At 49.6% G+C, this 24,163-nt stretch overlaps 1 protein-coding gene across 2 annotated transcripts in view; it reads left to right on the top strand.

Moving 5' to 3' along the window:
* The window catches only part of DUSP8 (dual specificity phosphatase 8), an 84,681-nt gene extending 66,822 nt beyond the window's left edge, over positions 1-17,859 (top strand). For both annotated transcript variants that reach the window (XM_038407499.2, XM_043517793.1), the window contains 4 exons: positions 5,340-5,506; positions 8,854-9,013; positions 9,622-9,745; positions 10,401-17,859. In XM_038407499.2, coding sequence (XP_038263427.1) covers positions 5,340-5,506; positions 8,854-9,013; positions 9,622-9,745; positions 10,401-11,538 — 1,589 coding nt within the window. In that variant the 3' untranslated portion in view covers positions 11,539-17,859. The remainder of the gene's footprint in view (positions 1-5,339; positions 5,507-8,853; positions 9,014-9,621; positions 9,746-10,400) is intronic.
* Positions 17,860-24,163: the final 6,304 nt, after the last annotated feature.

The following is a 24,163-nucleotide window of genomic DNA, read 5'->3' as shown; positions in this document are numbered from 1 at the left end:
GCTGAGATGTTCTTTGTGCATTGGCTCTTAATTATCCAGGCATGTAGTGAGATGATTGTACAGTTCTCCTTGTTCTCTCTGTAACCCGCTGACTGTTGTATTTATCACCCGCCTGTCGTCCCAGGGGGGAAACTGTCATGATTCTCCGCAATCTACCAGTGGGCCAGGTGGTATATGAAGATGTTACAACTCAAAGAGAACGGCAACTGCTTTCTCTGACAAATGTCTGGGCTTTTAAAGAACTCCAAGGCCCACTGCCCTCACCCTTGAACTGTTACAGTTTTCCCAGTGAAATTTGTTTTCAGTGGGCGGTTGTCACTGATATCCTCTGTGAAAATCTGGGGCTGGAGGAAGTGGCAGGGGGAGGGGGATGAGAGTCTGGGATGTGGGGCAGGGGAAGAGGAGAAGGGCTGGAAGTAAGAAATAGCTTCTTTCCTTTCAGTGTACAGTAGGCAAGAATTTCATGCTGCACCCCTGGGCGAGCACGACTCCTGCCACCAGCAGCAAACTGTCTAGAGCATTGAGAAAAGCCTCTTACAGGGATGCTTGGGTAGTTTTACAAAGGGAGAGAGGGCCTAGGACTAGGGCCTAGTAGTGAAAGCACAGGACTGGGAGGCAGGAGACCAGGGTTCTGTTCCCAGACTTGCTGTGTGACCTTGAGCAAGTCACTTAAGCACTCTGTGCCTCTGTTTCCATGTCTGCTAAATGGGAACAATAACAATTCCTTATGTCCCAGGGGCGCTAAGTTCCTTACTGTCTGTAAAGTTCTTTGAGAGCCTCAGCTAGAAGGATTTTTCTTTCTTCAGAGAGACTGACCCAGGAAGCTTGGGGATAAGTGGGGAGTCCCACCAGCGTCTTGATCCTGTGATGCGCTCATCTCCTGTAATTTTCTCTCCTCCACTTCAGTGGGAGTAGCAGGTATCAGCACTTCTCCTAGCCTCAGGCCCCACATCCACACACATCCTTCTGTTCACTTGGGCTCCACCCTTGCATGATGTAGGTAACTCTAGAAGCCAGGAAAACATTGGATTTAATAGGGAATGTTTTCTAAAGCCCTCAGGAATGCTGGAGTCCAGGCCAAGGATAAGGTTCTGTGCATTGCAAGGGACCAGCTCCTTATCCAAAAGCCTCAGCCAGTGCTCCTGCTTGAGGGAGCATCTAGAAGAAACCTGAGATCTCTTTCCACCCACTCCACCCCAAATACAGATTCTCACCCCCACTCTTAGTTCCATACGTGCCAGGAGAATCCCACTGCCAGCCTCAGGGAGGTGTTAGCATTACAAATAAAATACTAAAACTGCCTCCTCTTGTTCTGAATTAATGCTAATACATGGAGTATTGTGTAGGTAAGGGAAAGCCCAAGTATTGTTTGGAATGCTGCCAGGGACAGTTCTTGCCTTTGGGGTGATTTTAAGAAGCCGCTTTGCTTTCCAAAAATTAAAGACTTGCTGTAGCTGCACGTTCTAGGGCTGGGTTTTGTATCCCTGAAAGTTTGGAGGCCTGGTGTCCTCAGCTCAAGGCTGTCTCCGCAGTTCCCTTTGAAACCCTGGGATTGGTCAAAAGCTGTGAGCAGTGATGTTTGGGAAGGGAAATAAGGACAGCCTTGTAGCGCCATCAGAATGCTGTGGGAAGAGGTTTATGAAGGGACAGAGCAGAAAATGGTAAATGCTTTGCTCAGATAGGTCCCTGTCAAGCAAAGCACAGAAGTGTGATGTTAAAGTGAAGCACGAGAGTAGTTTAATTGACTTCAACGGGATGACTCACGTACTTAAAGTTAAGCATGTGCTTAGATGCTTTGTTGTTGGCCATATAAGGAGCATGTCTCCTCCCTAGGGGTGGTTGGGACATACAAACTTGAGGCAAGGGTGACTCTGTCCCTTTCAGTGAATCTCCCCGTGCATACTTCCCACCCCGCTGTGCCACTTGCTTGTGCTTTCCCCAGCAGAGCCAGCAAAGGATCTGCGGACAGGCAAGTGCTGGCGGGGCAAGAGGAGCGGGAGCATTGCTAGGAGAGTCACAGCAAGTGCCAGCCTGCTTTTGCTATGATGTCACCTCTAACACGCCTGGCTCCTAAAGAGAGTTTCGAGCTGTATGGGCCAATAATGAATACGAGCAAAGTAGAGAGGCGGGGAGGCAAGCATTCATTCCCAGCCTGTACTCCGGGGGAATGGCGCACACCTTGCTCCAGATAAAAAAACACCCTTTTTTGTGCTACCAAGACTTCCTAAGCCTTTTGAGTGGACACAGGACTAGGGGCCCAAGCTTGGCCCTGGTAGGCCATGCATTCATTGCAAGGCTATACCTCCCCACACATACACCCTCCAAATGAAAATCCAGGAGACCGGTTGTTTTCCTTCCCTTGGCTCCGATGCACTGATAGAAGGAAAGGTGTCTCTGGGAGTGAGGAACAGGTAGCCCTTCCGCCTGGCTGCCCAGAGGGCTGCATGTATCCACTGAACCTCTTCTGCAGCCTCCAGGTGTGGGCTATTTGCACTCAAATCATCATGTGCACACCCCACTCCGCCTCGTGATTTATACTTCCTGGTGCGATTGATGTGGCTAGGGAGGGAGCAGAAGTAACCAGAGCTTGTGTGCACCTGTGCCAAGTGTCTTTCTTTCACTCTGACTTAATATCCCAATTGAGGAGGGTGATGTCATGTTGGAGGGAACCGGGGATGAGGAAGTGTTGGAAGGTGCTTTAACTCTTTATATCCCACGTCTCCAAAGTCTTGGGAGCTGTCCTTGTGCAACTGCCAGCAAGACAGGGAAGCTTAAGTTTCCAGAGGACCATATTGCAGGTTGGAGATCAATTTCTCTTCCAATATGGTGGTTTCTTTGGGCAAGTACAACTGGGCTACCTGCTGTGTGGCTGTGTTGGGAAAAGGCATTGTTCTTCAAAGGACTCAAAGTGAGCACCAACGGCAAGGAGGTTGGTGTCCGTCCAAAGCAGCTTGGGGTCCTATGGCATGGAAGATGAGGCATCTCCCTTGTTTGGAGGACTGAGGACCTCTTCCCCATCCGAACAGAGACAGGGCCCAGGACTTGGGCATTCAGTCTGTGAGGCCTGGCTGCTGCTGTCAAACATTGTCTGCATGAGGGTTAAGCATTGCAGAGACCATTGTGTCAACCCCTCCCCCACTTTACCCCAGAGCACTGGAGATTTGGTTTCAGTACTAGTCAGAGCTCATCAGAGCCCCACATTGGGCTCCAATAAGATAAGAATGGGGACTCCTGGAGGGGTTTGCTGGGAAGTTGGCAGGACCCTGCTGAGTATGACCTGGGGGGAGGGGTTGGTGGAAGGTCGTTAAGTGAACTTCAGTAGAAGTTTTAGTACAGTTATGGAGATGGATTGGGTTCAATGGCAGGGATTCTTATTTTAACTGAACCCATCTCTATAGAAACAGAACCAGTCCCTATAGAAACAATGGCTGGGAGTTTCAATGGGACCTAATGGATTTAGACATCCAAATCTCTATGAAAATCAATGGGAGTCAGGAACTTTGTTCAGCCTCTGTGAAACTCCCAGTCTGTATTACTCTATCTATAGTCCCAACTATCAAAATCACAGAGTGGGGACTTACACCACTCGGGACCCTTCGTATTGACACCAGCACTCAGCTTGGTAACCTAGACAGATGTAGTTCTCGCTAAGGGTTGCTAGGCTTAACTCTGTGTATGGAGAAAGGGGTCGGTGGGTGTTAGGAAACTCCCTCAAGAATGCAGGTCTCTTGCATATATAACAAAGTTAAAGCAATGCAAGGAGGGACCGTGTTGTGTGCTCCTCTCGGTAAATCCTGCATTTGGCTATGCTACAGCCTAGCAGAAGTGTGGCGGCAGGAAACCTGAGTTCCCATTCCTGGCTCTGCTACTGGTCTTGGGCAAGTCACTTCACCTCTCTGAGCCTCAGTGTTACCATCTGCAAAATGAACTAATGCTGTTACCTAATTGCCTGGGGAGGTGAGGATTTGTACAGGTTCATATGGCGCTTGGAGATCCCTGGCTGGAAAGTGCAACAAGATTCCCTGCCCTGTTTCACCATTCCTGCTGTGTAAGCCTGGTGATAATTTTCAGACTCTGAAGAGCTGCTCTGTATTCAGACTAGAGTTCTCAGAATTTTAGCTTCACTTGTCATCCTCTACCTGCTTCTGCTACCCCATAGCTGTTCCTCTGAATCTGGTGGTTGAGGCCATCTGAGCAAAATAGACACAAACAGGGCTGCAGCTGGGGCTGGCGCAGTGAATCGGACACTACTTGCTATCACGTTTATCAACATCTGACCATGAAAAATTGCTCAGGAATCTGTTTAAAAAAAAAGTCAGATTCCACCCTCTCTATCCAAATTCTTTCTGCATCCCAGCCGCCCACCTCCCTCCTCCTCCTCCTCTGTGTGCGGACTCATTTTTCTAATTAGCACTGTACACAGGGCTGCATAATCAGGCAGCCATTCATTTAGGAAAGAGACAGGAGCTGTGTGTTTGGGGGAAGGGGGGTAAATGCCACTTAAAACGCTGCATGACTCTGATGCTGATCCTGTTCAAGTACAAAGGCCTGCAGCTATTTGTGCTATGGTCCTGTCAAAACCCACAAGCTAAGCAGGGTCAGACTGGTTAGATTGAAGACCTCCAAAGAACACACAAGTACTGCAGAGAGCAGTTGCCATGTTCCCTAGCTGACCCTCTTCCCTTGAGCCGCTGCCCAGTCCAGTGCTAACAAACCACTGTGCTGCTGGGGTTGCTTCATTTGGATCAGACCTAAAATCCTGGCGCTGACCACTTGTAGCCACTAAAAATCCCATGGAACTATTCATACGAGGAAGACGGTTAGCCCTGGGGTCCTGGCCAAATTCTAACATAGGTCATTTAGTTCTGCGTTCCCCCACAGCCCCCTGCAGTTTTAGTATATTTTCTTTATCTGTAAGTTGACACTGATGCCCATCGCTAAGCTACTTGGTTGCCTACAATCAGTTAAATACCAGCAGACTATTACACACCCATCCAACTTGCTAACAACAGTGGGGGTGATCAATGTATTGGGTAAATATATGAAGAACAGTTTACCCCGCTGTGACTACATGGGGAGATGGTACTAACTCAAGATGGAAATAGTGGGGCAACACACATAATACATCAGGTCTCTTACAGGTCTCAATACAGGTCTCTTATGGGGCTGACTTGGTTATAATTGACTGTTGGTATCTTCTTCCAGTTTTATGCTAGCACCAAGAAGCAATAACCATGATCAGGATCCTGTTCTGCCAGGTGCTTTACACACACCCAGTGAGAGACCTTCTCTGTCCTGGAGAGTTGTACATAGTCTAAATCTCCTCCTTCTGTCTGCAGGGGGCTTTGCCACCTTCTCATCTTGCTTCCCAGGACTCTGCGAAGGGAAACCAGCTGCCATCTTGCCAATGAGCATCTCCCAGCCGTGCTTGCCAGTAGCCAATGTTGGCCCCACCCGTATCCTGCCTCATCTCTACCTGGGCTCCCAGAAAGATGTCCTAAACAAGGTATGGCCTTCCTGGTGGGGTGACATGCCCGCTCCATGTTGCCATTGCCCCTAATTAATTAGAACAGGCCCTATCCGGTCAAGGTGGCACGTGAGAGAAGCTAGCTGTATGTTTCCTCTTTGAGGACAATCCTTGTGTAACTTTCAATGGCTTGTCCTGCCTAGTTTGGCCGAATATGGCACTACGGACATGGCTCGTACATGCAAAGACCTGGGGGGGGGGGCTGTGGAGAACATCTGCAGGAGGAGCCTGGCAGAGTTCTTGGCTGGAAGGGGTTGTCCTGCCATGGTTTGATTCAGTCCTAAAGGGATGTGTGAGGAAGGACCGTCCTTCCCCCCGCAACCTGAGGGGAGCTGCTCGGTTCCCCTGACTGCCATGCTTGGCAGTGGCAAAGCGTGCAGGAGCATGGCCAAGAAAATGCACATAGAAAAGTTTTAAGCTCTTTGGGCTTGGTGAATGGCAAAGGCATCCAATCCAGAAAGGGGCAGGGGAGCTGGAAAGGCAGAGAGGAGCAATGGGGAAAGAGACAGAAGGGGCACATTGGAGCTGGGAAGGGGGGAAGAAGAAGAGCTGCCAGGGTGCCTCGCCCCAAGGGATCCCCTGCGAGATTCACACAGAGGGAGCCAGCTTCTCCCCACTAATCCCCCCTGCCAGCTGGGCTCCCAACACTGACTTCAGCTGTTCCATGCCCAGCTTGGCAGCCAGAGGGAGAGGGGTTAGGCTGGGATGTTTAATCGTGGCGGGGGGAGTGAGGAGGGGGCCAGCAGCCACAGTCCAAGGCAAAGAGCTCCTTAAAGAGGCCTGGAAATAGACAAAGATCTGCTTCGGGAAGGGAAGGGTGGAGGGAAAAGAGGGGTACTGTCCTTTTAAAGGTGCTGGAGTGCTTGGGAAGTGATGTCATCTCGGGGAAGGAATTCTGTTTTAAGAGAAGAAAAAAATAAATGAGAGAAGAAAGAAACAGAAATTGTAGTTAAAATTCTGCTGAGTGCCTACCATGGGCAGGAGGGAGCCAGTCAGACATTCTCGCCTGGGGAGAGGGCCAGAGGAGAGGCATCTGAGAGGAGCAGGGGGTGGACCAGAAAGAGGAGAGAGAAATTTTTAGATACAGGGAGTAGAAGGAAATAAAAGAGAAAAATGCCAAGAATGTGAGCTCAGGAGCTGGGCTGGCTCCTAGGAGCTGAGGTTAGGCTTCTAGGGAGCCTGCTGAGGAAGAGACTCTTATGTAAGCTTAGTTATGACAGGAACCACAGGGTGAATTAAATGGAATTCAGGGAGGAAATCTCGGCCGTGTCCCCTGAGAGCCCCACGTCAGGCGTCGGACTGACTGGGCTTCAACCCTGCCCCCCACCCCCATCTCAGCACGACCTTTTGCTCGCCCCTTCATTCTGAGAGGAGTTTGCTTCCCTCTCTGGGCCCTGGTGATCATTATTGAGGACAAGAGACACCCCCTCCTCGTATCTTCGGGCATTAGAGGGCAGGGCTGGCAGAGAACAACCCTCTGTGATGGGATAGCACGGTCCCTTGTGAGCACGCAAACCTAGGGTGACCATGTTTCCCAAAGAGAAAACGGGACACCCCCAGCCACTTGTCCAAGGCTGCCCCCCTCCCAATGCTGATGCCGGGGAACTGGAAACCCCCCACCCCCACGCCAGGCTGTTGCCTCGTTGCTCAAACCCAGCGGGGGACCCCACATGCTGGAATGATGCTCTCCTCCTCCCCCCAGCGCTGCCTCCCCCCTCTCTGCTCGCCCCCTCTGCACCACACCCCACTTTTTTGACAAAAGTGGCCATTTGTCCTGTTTGTTCTTGCCAGCTGATCAAGTCAGCAAGAGCAATCTTGACACATGCCTTCTTTTGGGAAAAACCATTGGGATGGTCGGGACAGGGCTTAAAAAAGGGACTGTCCTGGCCAAAATAGGACGTATGGTCACCCTACGCAGCTCTGCACCTCACTGCTGCCATGCTACAGGGCTCAGCCTGTGGCAGGGAAGATTTCTTTTATCTCTCCATTTCCCTAATCACTGTCTATTTTATGGCACTTTTATTTCTTTCTCAACTCCTTCCTTCCATTCATTTCTGTGTTCCTCCACCTCTCCCCAAAATAGCACAGAACAGGCGTTCATAGGACTAGAACTATCAGATCTTTGGTATGGATCATCTCCCTAGTTTTGGACATAATCTGGCTTGGATTTCAGCTCTCAGGGGGAACAACGGGTCATATTCACCACTACACTCTTGCTGTTTTATGCTGCTCTGGCAATGCGTACTGGTGAATCTAACCTTGTCTCAGGGAAGGATGAGAGGTCACGTATGTGTGCCCAATGAGCAGAACATGGCAAGAAATGATCCATGAACACTCACTTGACATTTTGATCTAGCCCTCTGACTTTTTCATTCACTTTCCGTAAACATGCAGGCGAGTCAGGTTACTGGCAGGAGCGCTGGGAAGAAATGGTGACTAGTAATGACTATGGCAGAACACTAATGGAAAGCTACTTCTCAATTGGTTAGTCCAAAGAGTTCACTCCAGAGCCATGATTACATTCATCCCAAAAGGAAATTATATGACCTAAATGTGTCCCAAACAAAACAGCTCATGTTCTGAATTGCCAGTCTCCTATGCTGGAAATGATATCAGCAGTAAACAGTTTACAAGTTTCTTATAGACTGAAACTGGTTCCGGTAAATCATGCAGTGGAGAGTTTCAAACAGTGAACAAATCTGTGGGAAATTATGACTTGTTCCAGGTGATTTGGGAACAGAAAAGAGGGCTACATTCAGTGAATACTAGCTCTGCTAGTAAGATGTTCTCTTCCCCTGAACCTGGCCCCTCTAAGCTTTCTTCTACAGTAGATGTAACCCTGAGACTATTCTGTTTTTCCTCCTTAAAATTTCCCACCATTGTTCTAGCTCTCGGGTTCTCAGTCTTTCCCCTACCAGGAACGCCCCCCGCACCCCAAGCACACTCCCTGCCATCTAGCCAGGACCCACTTCTCTTTACCAGTATGGGAAGGGCAAGGTGGTCAGCACCCCCAGTACCTGATCAGGACCCCAAATGTGAGAACCTCATGCTCCAGCACAATGCAGGAGCAATGGTGGATAACTAGTGCAGAGAGACTGCAGGCAGCTTAACCATGCCCAGAGCAGGTCCATATGACAGTGGCTTATGCCTCATTGGCTCATCTGTGCTGGTGCTCCCCAGGTTGCTACTTTGAATAAGGCTAGAGCAACTATGGGGGAACTGCAGGGCAAGAACACTGGAGTGCATGAGGCCTATGAGAGTGTAGATGAGAAGGTCCCACTTTGTACTGACTGAGCCCACATCATTTGTGTCTTCTCTGTCACAAGGACCTGATGACTCAGAATGGAATAAGCTACGTCCTCAACGCCAGCAACTCCTGCCCCAAGCCAGACTTCATCTGTGACAGTCACTTCATGCGCATTCCTGTCAATGACAACTACTGTGAGAAGCTGCTTCCCTGGCTGGACAAGTCCATTGAGTTCATCGGTGAGGCATCTCCCTGGCTCTCTTGGCCTTTCTTTACTTCTTCCAGCTCCAGTCTTGATTTTGTTGTGGTGGCCCCAGACATTGAGAGCTGGACTCCTCATTCCTTGCCTATCCCAGCCAACAAAACCCAGGCTTTTCTTCCCCCAACTCCTCTCTTAGTCCAGAGAGCCCTTGTCCCTTCACCCACAGTGAAACATGCACACTCAGCCACTAGGAGAAGCCTTTCCTCTTTTAGAAAACCTGGCACCTCGACTAGCACCAAAGTCATTTGAAAGTGTGACCGTTGTGCAAATGATCATACTTTCCACTCCTGTAAGACAGCCTTTTATCTGAGGGTCTCAGTGAGAAACACAGGCTAGTGTCCTTATGTCCATGTTATGCACGGGGAAATGGGGACACAGAGAGGTGCAGAGACTAACTCAGGATCAAGTAACGAGTCACTGACAAAGCCAGGGGGAGAACCTAGGAGTCCTGTCTCCCAATCCTCTGTGCTGGCCACTAGACATACGGCTTCACAAAGATGTTCCACAGGGACAGAGGATGAAATGACTCTGTCCAACCTCTAGGGACACCCCTCTGAAAGCTGTTCTTTCTGTACCATGCTGCAGACAAGGCCAAGGTATCCAGCTGCCAAGTGATAGTGCACTGCTTGGCAGGGATCTCCCGCTCAGCCACCATTGCCATCGCCTACATCATGAAGACCATGGGCATGTCTTCAGACGACGCCTACAGGTAGGTGCGACTGGATGAGGGGAATGAGGAAGTACGCGAATGTGCCCCTGCTCTAGTAAAGGGAAGCAGGCTGGCGCAGGCGGAGAGAAGCTGTCAGAAAGGGTTTCAAAGCCTTCAAAATTGTTTTGAATGAATCTCTTGAGTGCTAGTGAGTTACATGTTGCTAGGCTGACACTGGGCTCTGGGTGGGGTATATGCTGTGTGCCCTACCACAGAGCAGTGCCCGTGCACAGCCCTCATTGTTGCCCTAGTCAAAGGAAATGAAGGGCTCAGCTTCAAGAAGCAAAACCCTTGACTAGGTTGAAATCTGGTTTAGGCTGGCCTAGCTGGTTGGTGCTGCCCTACATTCATGGGAGGCAGAGGGCTGTCCTTCAGGAGCAGTTTTGAAATATCACAATGGACGGCATGCCACGGGGGGTGGGGGTGGCGCCCGTAGGAAAGTAGAATGAGGCGGTAAATTTCTTAGAGCCTAAGCAGTCCTGGCTTTCTCTGCAGATTGCCCTGAGGCACTGTGGATCACCCATCACCTGTTCCTTTCTAAGCTTTTGGTAGAATGCACTAGCTTCTCCCGCTGAGGAGGCCGGCAGAGCTAAGGTAGCCTAGGTGGTGGGCCAAAGACCAAGTGATGACCCCATCTGTTTGTCTACCCTTGCAGGTTTGTCAAAGACCGGCGCCCATCCATATCGCCCAACTTCAACTTTCTGGGCCAGCTCCTGGAGTATGAGAGGAGCCTGAAGCTCCTCAAGGCCTTGAAGGCCCAAGGTGATAGGAGTGAGGGGGATGCCCAGCCAGACCCAGCTGAAGTGCCTGAGAGCAACAGGCACCTGAAGCTTTCTACCTCAGAAAAGTCCGAGGACCTATCAAAAAGCACAAGCTTGGCACCCTCCCACAGTGAGCCCGAGAGGCCAGCAGGAGCTCCCAAAATTCTCTCACCTACAGCACTACAGCAAGGACTCAACGGCCTGCACTTGTCCTCGGAGCGCATCCAAGACACCAACCGGCTAAAACGCTCCTTCTCCCTCGACATCAAATCAGCCTACTCCCCCAGCCTGAGGCAGGACACCCCAGGCCCCGCTGACACCGGGGAAGCCCCCAAGCTTTGCAAGCTGGACAGCCCTTCTGGACCTAATGGCTTGTGCCAGTTCTCGCCCGTGCCGGACAGTCCCGACTGGCCCAGCGGGCCGGACTTCCTACTGGAAGCCAAGGTGAGGCAGAGGCGGAAACACAGGCATCAGGCGGGCTCCCCTGCCCACGGGATGAGCCTCAATTTCAGCGGGGTGTGTGCCGTGCACAAAAGCACCAGCGTGGAGGACAATCTCAAGCAGACGCTGCGGCTGAGCCTCCCTGGCGTGGGACAGCAGCCCACACAGCCAGCTGCGACACCAAACTCTGCCGGCGGAGGGGGGGTAGGTGCCTGGGGCGTGCATTTGGAATCACCCAGCACCCCGTCGTCGGAGAATCCCTGGTACTTTGGCACAGACTCGGCGGTGGGCAGCGGCAGTGGCGGAGGGAGCGGGGCCTTGTTTGCCAGCGCTGCCTCGTACTCCTCGTTCAGCTGCAGCACCCTGCAGGGCAGCTGCGAGATCAGGTTGAGGGACAAGCAGAGGGTGGAGCAGAGGGACGGGCGGCACAGCTGGCACGAGGATGCCGCCACGGAGAAGCAGTTCAAGAGGAGGAGCTGCCAGATGGAGTTCGAGGAGACCATGTCAGAGGGCAGGTCCCGGGAAGACCTGGGCAAAATAGGCAAACAGTCTAGCTTTTCGGGCAGCATGGAGATCATTGAGGTGTCCTGACATTCATCCTGGGGCATTGGAGAGTGAGGGGTGGATATTTAACTGGGAATAGGCAAGGTGCGGGTGGGGTGGGGACAGTATTTATACCCATGTGTGTGTATTCCCAGGTGCACACACGCCAAAATGAAACAAAGACGAATGAATCCAAAGTCAGGAAACATGACCGTGCATGCTTAGTGCCCCTCCCGCTTGGTCTCTCTTTCCCCTCCTCACCCTCCACCCTGGTTGCATTCCCTTTTGGGAGGGAGGAGCCTATTAACCTTTTCACCCCTGGATTCTCTGCCCCTTGGGTAGAAAGTGACTCACTGGGGTAATGGAAGAGCTGATCTTTGACTGAAGTGGGGGAGACATCTGAGCACCCCGCTGTGTCATTCTCAGCTTAAAATTCTGAGAGGGGGGTTAATATTTTCTCTGCAGACGTGCAATCAAAAAGTAGGGGTGTCTTCATTTAGAAGAGAGCATTATCCTGACCAATGGGAAATGGCAGAGGCTTTGCTCACCCCAGCTCTCTGTCCCTTGTATCGGGGTCGGGAACGGAACGTAGGTGGCTCCCTCTCAAAGGTGGGGCGGGGACATTTGCATTAGCTCCTCCCCCTAAGCCTTTTTCTCATCCTGGTGCACTAAACATGTTCTGCCTATGGTTTTTCTGGCTAAGTATCTTAATAATGCTGCACTACCGCAGCCCTATACATATATAAATATATATTATATATAATATAAAAAAACCACACAAAGAAAAAGGCAAATGGTTTTACTGCAATTTTTATTGAGACGTAAATAATATTTCAATGGTTTTGTTTTAATTTATTGAAGCTGTTCATTCTGGCAATGATTTGCAAACATTGTGGGGCGGTACTTTCAGCTCTATTTTTACTGTCTATGGTATTTAAATCTGAAACACGAGTTTCTAAGCAATATCCGCGGCCTGTGACTCCTTCTGTAGCGTACGTCGGCGACACAGACTCCCCATTCCCTGCGCACAAAGCAAAAACGGGGCAGGAAACATCTTTCATGCACTTTTTAAAAATGAAAAAACAAAACAAAACAAACATCTTCTTTCAACACAAACTGAGCAGGAAATTCTCTCCTGAAAGCTGCTGCTCTACCTTTTGGTTCCTATCTGATTCTTTCTTGTCTCCATCAAAGCCATAGAATCTTTTCCTCTCCCAGTTGTGGGACAGAAGAGCTGGCACTGGTCTATGGGAAAACCAGGGGGGAAGGGTGAGACTATGAAAAAAACAGAGGATGGGATCTGGGATGTGGGGAATGAGGGAGGAGAGGAGGCTTTTCATTAAAGGGTCAGCAACCCCATACTGGGTTGTATTGGAGAATTTGGGGGTTACTGGATCCTTTTGGAGAAAAAATTACTCCCTAAATAATGCTCGAGGGGTTCTGTGCGGGGTGAACTCCCATCAGCAACTGCCTTTCCCACTAGCTCAGGGTGCTTCTGGGGAGGAGGTGGGGTCCAGGAGAAATAGGGAACAATTCTCACCCTTGTACATGGCTGAGATTGTGATGAAAAGCCCTCAGGGCCCTGCTTTCACTCTCCCAGTGTTCCTCCACATGGCTGTCCAGAGGGGCTGCACCCTGGAGGAAAATACAGACCTCATCCTTAGGAACAAATAGAATTATTTATATTATAGTACCAGAATGAACCCCAGGGGACCCTGAGGACAGCGACAGGTTTCCCACTGCGAGACAGTTAGACAGTTACCTCTGAGTGCTTAGCATACAATATTGCTCAGTACTCCAGCACCAGTTCTGTGTGTGTGTGTGTGTTTGTATAAGAGAGCATGATAATAGGGCTCCAGAGGGTGTGCAAGTGACATGGGACAGAGGGAAAACAGTCCAAAGACAGAGGTGAAGCCAATCAGGAAGGAAAAGAATGAGAGGAAACACCAGGAAATGCATTGAAAGGCTAAGGACCAAACCCAAGATTTGGGATGTTAGTGTGAGGACATGCCCCTCCGTCCTTACCCAACCCTCCTTACCCCACTCCAGTCTCCTATCTCCAACCCCCACTCCCTCCTTCCCTCTGCAGCAGCATCCTCCCACACTCAGGTGTGTTGCTAAGAAGATTGGTTTCACTGTTTTTCTTTTCCTGGGATTTTGCTTCAGAGAGTTTCTCTTAATTGACGAAGCAAATGATGGTTTGTTCTTACCCAGCAGAAGGTAGGATGCCAGCCTCCAAGGGAATCCCTGACAAAAACCCGTCTCCCTCTGGGAGTTCGGGTGGGTAAAGGGTGAGGATTTCCTAGGGAAGGCCTCCTGCATGGGATTCTTCCTTTGATTTATTTTTTTAGAGGTGGCGTAGGGCCCAGGTGGGATCTTTAAGCTAACACAGGTGTTGAGGAAGGGCCAGGTCCTGCTGTTACTGAAGCCAAGGATGCAAGAGGGAGCCCTCAAGCAGGCCAATGAGCACACAATGCAGAAAGCTTCCATCACTTAGCAAGCGCAGTCAAGAGAAAAACGATAAAGGGGCGCGAGTGGCTTCTGTTCTGATTCTCAGACACATTTGGCTGCTTCTCCCCTTTATGAAAGTCCCTGTTTTAAAGGGGAGCAAAGCCTTCACCCCAAAAACAGTGTTTCTCCTACACATGCTTAGACCTTGCTGCTGAGCCGTTGCTTGGTGTTATGGGCACAGATCTATCTCTGCTGCAAAGCACATTTCGCTCTCTGTAGCTGACTTTGCTTTCCTCCTTTTAGTATCATGCTGGTTTCCAAGCCAATACCTCAGGGGTTTTTGTTCATGTGTGTGTTGTGTGCAATTTTAGACCCCCACCCCCCAACCAGCTCTTTGGTTTTTTTTCACCTTCCCTTCTTTTTCTTTTGTGCTTGTGTTTATTTTCAAATCAAACTACACAAGACAAAAATAATGATCTCAGGTTTAAAACTTAACCACAGACCGAAGCCGTGAGGAGCTGCAATAATAATTCTAATGTTCTGGTGGCATCGGATTGTCACTTTCCTTCTGACCATTGTCTGTCTCTGCTGATGTGCACGTGTCCTAGGCGGACGGGGGAGGGGAATCTCCAAGGAGGCTTATAACTGGCATTAAGCTTCTTGATTTTTTTTTTTAAGGGGTTAAGTGAGAAGCATGGAAACCTCAAATAATCCCTTCTGGTACCCCAAAATGTTCTGGAGTTGGTAGTGGGGCAGGGGAAAGTTGGGTGATTAAATGCATTTGATTTTCCATGTTGAAGTACTAATAAAATACAAGTTTTGATGGTTGGATCCCTCTGCTTACCCCATTCCTCTTTTTCCTACAGCTGTTTTGAAAGGGGGGTAGATGCTCATTTCAATTCTCTCTCTTAAAAAAACACAGCATCCATATTTCCAGTGAGCACCTCAAATCAGCATCAGTGTTGCCGACCATTATGTTTTAGGAGGTAGGAGGAACCCTTCCCCTTTCTTTCTTGCATCCCCATCCAGTGTAGAGATATGGTGAGTGGAGACCATGGGGAGGTGGCGATTCTAAGGGAATTAAGGGTATTACGTAGCATCCCAGCTAGATCGGGAGATTTACAACAAAGAAAAGCTTCCAAGCTGCTTCTTGAGCTTTTCCCACTCAGCTTTTAACCATTGGGACCCCCAATAACCATTGGCTGCAATATGACCTGTCTCGTGTTTTAACCCTTTTTTTGGTCTGCCTCTCTCTCTCTCTCTCTGTGCTGCATTTTCAGTGAAATTGGAAAAATTCCAACCAGCCCTAGAGCTGGTCACAAAAAAGAGAACAAATGTTTGTCTACATTTTTTTTCCCCTTTTTAAATTTCAACAGATAAATTCAGAGATTCTCAGCCAAGCCAGGTCAATTGGCTGATCAGCCCCAGACAGCAAGTGGTTACACTGTGAAATATGCCAGCAGGACAGTGTTTCCATGTTCACATCTTACCTATGTTCCATGAGCCTAGTACAGGATCATGCACCACAAATGGAGAATCCCCATGTGTATCCTTGTTGCCATCAACCTGACCTGAAAGCAGGGCTGTCATGTACCAAAGTGTCTCCATTGAGAAACACAGCTTCTTAGACGATTTCAACAGTATCGATCAGCATTCCTAAAGGATACTTGCCTTATGATGGGGGAAGAGCCATCCAGCTGCTTAGCGGCAGTAAATGATTCACTCTTGTTCCGCAAGTCACACAGGCATCTGTTTATGTAGGGTCTGCCCTTGATCTTCCCAGGGTTGCTGCACCAGAACTGGAGTTAGTACAGAGACCTCTTCAGCTGTGAAGTTCATGATAGCTTCTCCTCCATGACATGTGACCCAGCTGTACTGCAGTGCAAAGGGAGGCGCTAACAAGGGTGCCTCCAGGCAGCCCCTCACTCCTATTCACATATTATTGGTTGAAGCTTGGGAGAAGTATGAGCTGCAGCAGTTGCAACAGCACCCCAAAGACACAATACAGAGGCTAGCAGAGATCCAGGGAGGGGACCATAAGGAGTATTTCCCTTCCACCACAACTGGCCCTTCATAGCTGTCAGCACCAGCTCAGCCTAGAATTGCTATCTCCCCTCTTTTAACCCTACAGCGTTAGAGAGAATTAAGAGTTCCCTTTGCCTGTTGCAGTGGGTCTTACCACCACTGCTAGCATTGGTCCAACCCGTCCCATGATAGCTATAGTAGAGTTGTAAAGTAGACAAGGCACTGGCATTTTTACCACTATGACCTCAAGACTTGGGTGGACTTGGATGACACAGTGGTACACAGGATTATGAGCTCCACATTATTACCCCCCTCCCAGCACTAATACCACTGGTAGAGCTGCAATGGTGGGAAATTTGGGGGTTAAAAATCTAGTGTAGACATATCCTAATGACAGACATGATATGAGATATGATGGAGCTCAACCCCTTAGTCCTGCATGAAGTCACTGCAGAGTGTGCTCTAGGACACATCCAGGCCATCCTCAGCCTGACCCTGCAATCTCAACCTTTATAACTACGAACAACAAGCAGACAGGGTCAGTGAAGAAGAACGACATGAGTAGCTGCCTGCTCAGAAATAGCAGCAGGGCTCTGAACAGCTGCCATTTTGTGGTGTTTTAGAGAAATGGCTGTTGTGGTGCATGCAAAAATGGAGGTCTCTTGTTTTTTTGTCTAATCTCCCCCAAAGAACCCTAGACTGTCAGCAATGTCTTTCAGCAGTGCTGTGTCTGCACACACTGCAGTGACACCTACTCTGCTGTCCATTCTGCATGTAAGCCAAAAGTTTTAAGAGCCATGGAGCGTTTATAACCCATCTTATCAGTGTTGTGAATACGCTTGCATTTGCCCTGCCCTTTCTGATGGTCCTTGTGAGAGAGGTTGGCAGCCCCCTCACTTGGATCATTTTAAAGCTAAAACACAAAAAAAATTTCCTCTAAGGGAAGATTCCTCCTCTAGCCTCGAGCGGTAGGACTGATCCAAAGCCATTGGACTCAATAAGAGTCTTCCTATTGTCTTCATTGGGCTTTGGATGAAGCTCTACATGGCTTAATAGATCTTTTCTGTCTCTTGTATCAAGGAACAGGTTAGTTACCTTGGAGGATTTTATCTGTTGCCTAATTGGTCCCCGTTCCTTACTGCATTTGTTTCTGTGAGCCAGAACCTCTGGTCCACAGAGTCGTTGGCCTGATTTTGATCTCACTTGGGCCTGGTTCACAGTGATGTATCACCCTTGCCTTTAGTGGAGTTACTTCTGATTTACAGCAGTGTAAGTGAGATCAGACTCTGTCCCACTGATTTAAGTTGAAGCAGAATTGGTCCTAAGGAGAGTAAATGAGTCCCCTCATTGGACAATTGAATGAATTTATAAAGCATCTGATTGGTGCCCTGCTGCTTAGAACATCCAATCATTTTCTGCATTAGCTGCATTGCTTGGAGTGCAGGTGCAAATCGATAGATTTTCAGCCTTCTTAAGGGCAGATTGTAAAGCTACCCAGATGACCCTCCTCCAGAGTGCCCCTTATCTCCCAGCTTCTAAAGGAGTGCAAGGCTGAGCCACATTCAGTCAGGCATAACTGGCCAACTCCTTGACCGCCTGCAGCATCCCCATGTCTTTTGTAGCTTTATGGAACTGGCAAAGGAGGGAGCTTGGGAGGAAAGGAGTCGGCAACACTGAAGCCCAAAGGTATTTTCCTAGCTTGTGCTGTGATCCCAACCTCTTGTCTCTCTGTGTTTGTTTCTTTTTCTGGCCATGCATCCCTATCATGTCTCTGTTTTAGGAAGCCTACCCCAAAAGAAACCCCTTTTTCCTTCTCTCTTAAACTACCAATAATAAACTATCAGTGTTGTAATTGCAATCTATGAATTATAGATTTAAGTATTTATTAATTATTATTATTATTATTACTATTATGTAATTTTTTCTTCTTAATCTTTGTGTATTGCTCTTTGGTTCTCTGTTGTGAATAAGTGCAGACCCCACCCCCGCAACCACCCTTCCATTCCCCACCTGAATCAACCCTGTACCTGCCCCACCAGTTTGGGGCTGGCTGCGCTATACTGTGCCAGGCCTAGCTCATTAGCTGCCCTGGAGAAGGCACCCACACTGGTAGGCCTATGTGAGTGGATCTGTAAGGGTGAAAACTCCAAAGGTTCTGAAACCTACAAAGCCCAGGGTAATGCCTGTCTCTCCCCCACACCCACACATGCATGCCTTGGAGTCTACTCAAGTTTGTAGGAAGCAGGAATGGAGAATTCAAAGTCACAAGCTTAAAACTAAAGGAAAATTGACCAGGTTTCCAGGAAACAGTCAATGCACACATGCTCTTAGGGTCCCCCACTCTGGTGGCTGAATCCAGGAAGTTCATCTTTACCAGCAATGGTTTGATGGCCTGGCACCACCAGCTATTTTGGCAGCATTCTCCCCACTGCCCAAAGCCACCATACCTTACTTTAGGGAGCAATCTGGGCTTTCTTGGGCTCAGTTTCCCAGCTGCCCGATGATCTTCCTTTGTCCAAGGAGCAACACCTTCTAGGGAATGAGGATGTTCAGTTTTAGGGCAGCAGAGCTCCAGACTGCCCAGAAGGGACCTGGTGGAAGACCAGCCCGTGGGCAAAGAGAGATCTGATCAGACTGGTCTCTAATAATGATAGAGATGCAAGAAGAGAGGGGGAACAGCCCCATAAGTGCATGCATTGCTGGCAGAAATAACTATGGTTTTCCAGCATTAAGAATTCACAGGAAGCAGGGTTAAGATTTCTGAGTAACCTTGGTGGCCAAAACCTAGCATGTGGTTCCTGTACTCATAGTCTGGACTGGTCCTGAAGCTTATAAGTACCCAATCAACTGGGTGGGGAGGAGGGCTGGGAGAAAGTATCAGTGCAATAAGAAGGGAATCCTCTCTGTACCACAGTATCAAATATTATCTCTTTAGCCAGCCCAGTTAGAAGTCATTTTAAATCAAGGGGATTAATATTGCCCTTCCAAGAGCAGACATGCAATGGCCTATCGTCTCAAACATGAGTGTGATTTATTATAGATTGGAGTCGTCTTTTCCTTGTACTGTGTTGAATTTATTTTGTTGCTCAAAATCCATTCTAGAGGAGCAGAGAAATCCAGTTCAGGCTTTATCTCTTCTCATGAGCCATATGTAGAATCCATTCCAGCTTTTCTAGAAATCCAGTTTGGGCTCCATTCTTCCTCTCTCAAGTGCATTTCCAGGCAGAGATGGCTAGGGGGTTAAATGTGGCTGGGCAGGTGGAGGATCACCTGCCCTGCAGACAATGCTGTGGATTTGGGGCCTGATCATGTGAGGGGCTGAGCATTCTTAGCCCCCATTAATGTTGCTCAGGAGGTGTGCAATACCGTACAGGAGAGCACCAGGCCTTTCATTAGCAAACACACAGCGCCCCTCAGCAGAGAGATTGGGTCCAGAACGGACAGGGGCACTTGGAATGCATTGTAAGTGCTAGGTGGGGAGACAGTATCTTGCAACCAGCCCACTGTGTTCCATTCCCTTCTCAGTTAGTCACTGAAACCAAACGCATCTCCTGCCTGTTACACCAATGCTGAAGTCAGATGGTGCCTGGCAGGACCGAGAGACAAGCTCTGCCCTGCCCTGTCTTTATTTATTAATTACTGGAGGCTGTAAACAGCAATGCTTTTTTACCCTCTTTCTTTTCCTTTCTTTTGTACTTTGGAACAATGTGTTGTAATAAATGCCCACAAAGATGTTTTAACAGCCGCTGTTGGCTTTGTTCTTTGATGGTGAGACATCGTGTGGAGGGTGCCATGGGATCCTATCCTGAACAGTTGCTCTTGGGAGAGCTCAAATTGTGGCTGTTGCGCACAGAAATGGGTTTGGGTGGGATCCATAGGCCCAGGTAAGCCCTGCTGGAAGATCTGTCCACATACCATCCATTGGCTGAAAGCTCAAGCTAGAGAAATTCAAACTGGAAATTGGGGCACGATTTTAATAGTGAGGGTGATTAGCCATTGGAACAACTTACCAAGGAATGTGGTTTATTCTCCATCACCTGACTTCTTTAAATGAAGACTGGATGTCTTGCGCTAGCTCCGATGGTGAGCTGGAGCCGGTTCGCTAGAACCGGTTGTTAAATTTAGAAGCCCTATTAGAGCCGGTTGTTCAGCGAGGGACAGTCGGTTCTAAAAGGGCTTCTAAATTTAACGGGCCCAAAGTGGTGCCTTAGGCGCCAACTCCATGGGTGTTCCAGCCCTGGAGCACCCAAGGGGAAAATTTGGTGGGTGCAGAGCATCCACCGGCAGCTCCCTGCCCCACCCCCAGCCCCAGTTCACCTCCACTCCGCCCCCTCCCCTGAACACGCCACCCCACCCTGCTTCTCAGCCCTCCCTGGCTTCCCACTGAACAGCTGATTCACGGGAAGCTGGGGGGGGGGGGGGTGGAGAAGCAGAGCAGGACGGTGCATTCAGGGAAGGAGGCAGAGGTGAGGCTGGGCGCGGGGAAGGAGCTGGAGCTGGGCGCGGGGCAGGGAGTTGCTGGTGGGTGCTCTGTACCCACCAAATTTTCCCCGTGGGTGCTCCAGCCCCTGTGGGTGCTCCAGCCTAAGGCGCCACTTTTGATGTGATCAGTGGGGGAGCGGCCGCTCCCTCTGCTGCCCCCAGCTACGCTCCCCCACCCCTAGGAGCCAGAGGGATCTGCTGGATGCTTCCTGGGAGCTGCTCCAGGTAAGCACCTCCGGGACTCCCCACCTTGCCCCCCAGTAGGTGCCTCTGGCTCTTTAGGGGTGGGGTGGGCCCCCACTATGCTGGCCCACGAGACCCTCCTGCCCAGTTCTGGGGGCAGTCAGGGGACAGGGGTGGGGGCTGGATGGGGCAGGGGTCCTGGGGGGGCGTCAAGGAACCCAAGGGGGTTGGATGGGGCAGGAGTCCCGGGGGTAGGGGTGGGCAACGACCCCCTCGTGGGGTGAAGCAGGAACCTGTTAAGATTTTGGCAGCTCATCGCTGGCTAGCTCAGCCACAAGTTAGGCTTCGATGCAGCAATTACTGAGTGACGTATGCTATGCAGGAGGTCAAACTAGATGACCATAAAGGTCCCTTCTGGCTTTAAAATGCATGATCTGTTCACGCACATACTCTGTCAACACCCACCCACACAATGTGAAAAGCTGGCCAGTCTCTGCTTCGGACTGGGAGGTGGGAGGTGTTCCTGGTCATAATTGAGGCAGAACATACTTCACTCCAAACAGCCACAGGAACACAGGAGGTTTAGTTGTATCTGTTTACATTTTTGTAATGCAACCCAACTATGCCCCCTCTAAATTAGAGAAGGAGAAGTTGTTTATCCAACAATGACCTCTAACACTCCCAGCTTCCTCTTGATCTAGCACTGCCTGATATTGTAACAGCCTGCCCTGGTCATTGTGAGCATAAATTAGTTAGTGTTTGCAAAGTAATTCAGTAATTGCTAAGTCTGATAGTTATTTCTTAGCTACCCATGTAGATCCAGCCAGGACTGACACAATACTGAGTCAACCTGGAACTTATCCCTTCCCTAGCTGAAGACCTGTCCTCACTTCATTTTAAAACCTTGAGATGTGTAGATCAGTGACCAGTTCTGAAGAACTTTATTAAACTGAAACAAAATCCCTCCATTCTCAGCATGGGGGAGAGAGCATGAGCAGGCACTGTATCAATCAGACTCCAGCAAACTAAAGCACTAATTGACTTTAACACACTTAGGCCTGGTCTACACTGCAGGGTTAGGTCAAATTTAGCTGCGTTAGGTAGATTTAAAAATGACTGCGTCCACACAACCAACCCCATTCTGTTGACCTAAAGGGCTCTTAAAATTGACTTCTGTGCTCCTCCCCAACGAGGGGAGTAGTGCTAAAATTGACCTTGCTGGTTGACGGTATTGGCCTCCGGGAGCTATCCCAGAGTGCTCCATTGTGACCACTCTGGACAGCAGTTTGAACTCCGATGCACTAGTCAGGTACACAGGAAAAGCCCTGGGAACTTTTGAATTTCAGTTCTTCTTTGGTCAGCGTCGCGAACTTAGCAGCACAGGTGACCATGCAGTCCCCCCAGAATCGTAGAGCGTAGAATGTTTCTACGCTCCCCCTATCATCTGAGGTTTTCGCAGATTAGAAGGCGAAAAAAAAGCATTTGCGATGACATGTTTTCCGAGCTCATGCAGTCCTCCCACACTGATAGGGCACAGCTTAATGCATGGAGGCATTCAGTGGCAGAGGCCAGGAAAGCATTAAGTGAGCGTGAAGAGCACAGGCAGGAGGCGATGCTGAATCTAATGGGGGAGCAAACGGACATGATGAAGCATCTGTTGGAGCTGCAGGAAAGCCAACAAGAGCACAGACCCCCACTGAATCCACTGTATAACTGCCTACCCTCCTCCCCATGTTCCATAGCTTCCTCACCCAGACACCCAAGAACGCGGGGAGGGTGAAGGCTCCGGGCACCCAGTCACTCCACTCCAGAGGATGGCCCAAGCAACAGAAGGCTGTCATTCAAACAGTTTGATTTGTAGTGTGGCTACAATAAGCAATGTGGCCTTGTCCTTCCCGCCTCCCCCATCTTACGCGGGCTACCTTGTTGGTTATCTCATTTTTTTTTTAATGAATAAAGAAAGAATGCATGGTTTCAAAACAATAGTTACTTTATTTTGAAGGGGGGAGGGTGGTTGGCTTACAGGGAATTAAAATCAACAAAGGGGGCGGGTTTGCATCAAGGAGAAACACCACACAACTGTCACACTGAAGCCTGGCCAGTCATGAAACTGGTTTTCAAAGCCTCTCTGATGTGCAGCGTGCCTTGCTGTGCTCTTCTAATCGCCCTGGTGTCTGGATGCTCAAAATTGGCCACCAGGCGATTTGCCTCAACCGCCCACCCCTCCATAAACATCTCCCCCTGATAGCTATCAGTCTTACTTCACCATTTGCCATGAAGGCAAGGAGCTGCTGCTGTGTAGCAATGCAGTACTGCGTCTGCCAGCAGCATGCAGGAGACGTACGGTGACGGTGAGCTGAGCGGGCTCTATGCTTGCTGTGGTATGGCGTCTGCACGGGTAACCCAGGAAAAAAGGCACGAAACGATTGTCTGCCATTGCTTTCATGGAGGGACGGAGGAAGGGAGAGGGGCCTGGACGACATGTACCCAAAACCACCCACAACAATGTTTTCGCCCCATCAGGCATTGGGAGCTGAACCCAGAATTCCAGTGGGCAGCAGAGACTGCGGGAACTGTGGGATAGCTACCCCTAGTACAACGCTCTGTAAGTCGATGCTAGCCACGCTAGTGAGGACGCACTCCGCCGACTTCATACACTTAGTGTGGACATACGCAATTGACTGTATAAAATCAGTTTCTAAAAATCGACTTCTATAAAATCGACCTAATTTCGTAGTGTAGACAAGGCCTTAGTAACATCTGGAGCCACCACCCATTGCCAAGCTGTAACTGCAGGCACAGTGAAATCTCGATGTCTTGTACAAATCAAACCTTGTCAAACCAGGAGATCATTAATCCTGATGCATTCCCACAGTCCTTAGGCAGATTACCTGGAATGGCTACCACCTTTCTCAGTTAATCATTCTGGAGCAACAGTGGGATCCTGCACCCTTGTACTTTGCAATGGCTGGACCTAGGTAGATACTTGTTCCATTGTCTGGGCAGTTAGAGGACAGACTTAGAGCGGCAGGGGATTTTTAACAACAGAGCAGGCTCAGAAGCAGCGAGCAAAACTTTGCCCCACTGCTTGGCTGACTCCATCAGTTATACCTTCAGAGGGGCCAGACACATTCTTTCTCCCATGCAGTGAAGTCCAGCCATGGCCAAGGGAGGTGGGAGTTTTTTAGGCAAGGGCAGGAGCTCTCTATCTCTCTCATGTGCACACATCTTTCCAAGCGAGGGAGCTCCAGAAAGCTCCTCCAGAGAGAAGGCCCCTACCCTCCAAGTGCAACGTGACTAAGAGTGGGTGTGACTTGGGAAGCACAAAGGAAAAGTGGTGCAAGCCCTTATTCATGCCATGTGTCCTGTATGAGTATTCACCCAGCAGGGGCAAGCACGTACCTATTACGTCAGTGGTCTGGCAGAGCTGGGAGGAGACTCACTGGTGCCACAGAGGGGAGTATCACAGATCTGGATGGCAGTGCATTGGTAGAGCCATATGGGGTTATCCAGGGTTATCTTTCTTTTATGG

Source organism: Dermochelys coriacea, chromosome 6 (genome assembly GCF_009764565.3).
Source record: "Dermochelys coriacea isolate rDerCor1 chromosome 6, rDerCor1.pri.v4, whole genome shotgun sequence".
NCBI lineage: Eukaryota > Metazoa > Chordata > Testudines > Dermochelyidae > Dermochelys > Dermochelys coriacea.
Note: the sequence above shows the minus strand (reverse complement) of the source record. Positions and strands in the feature narration are given on the sequence as shown.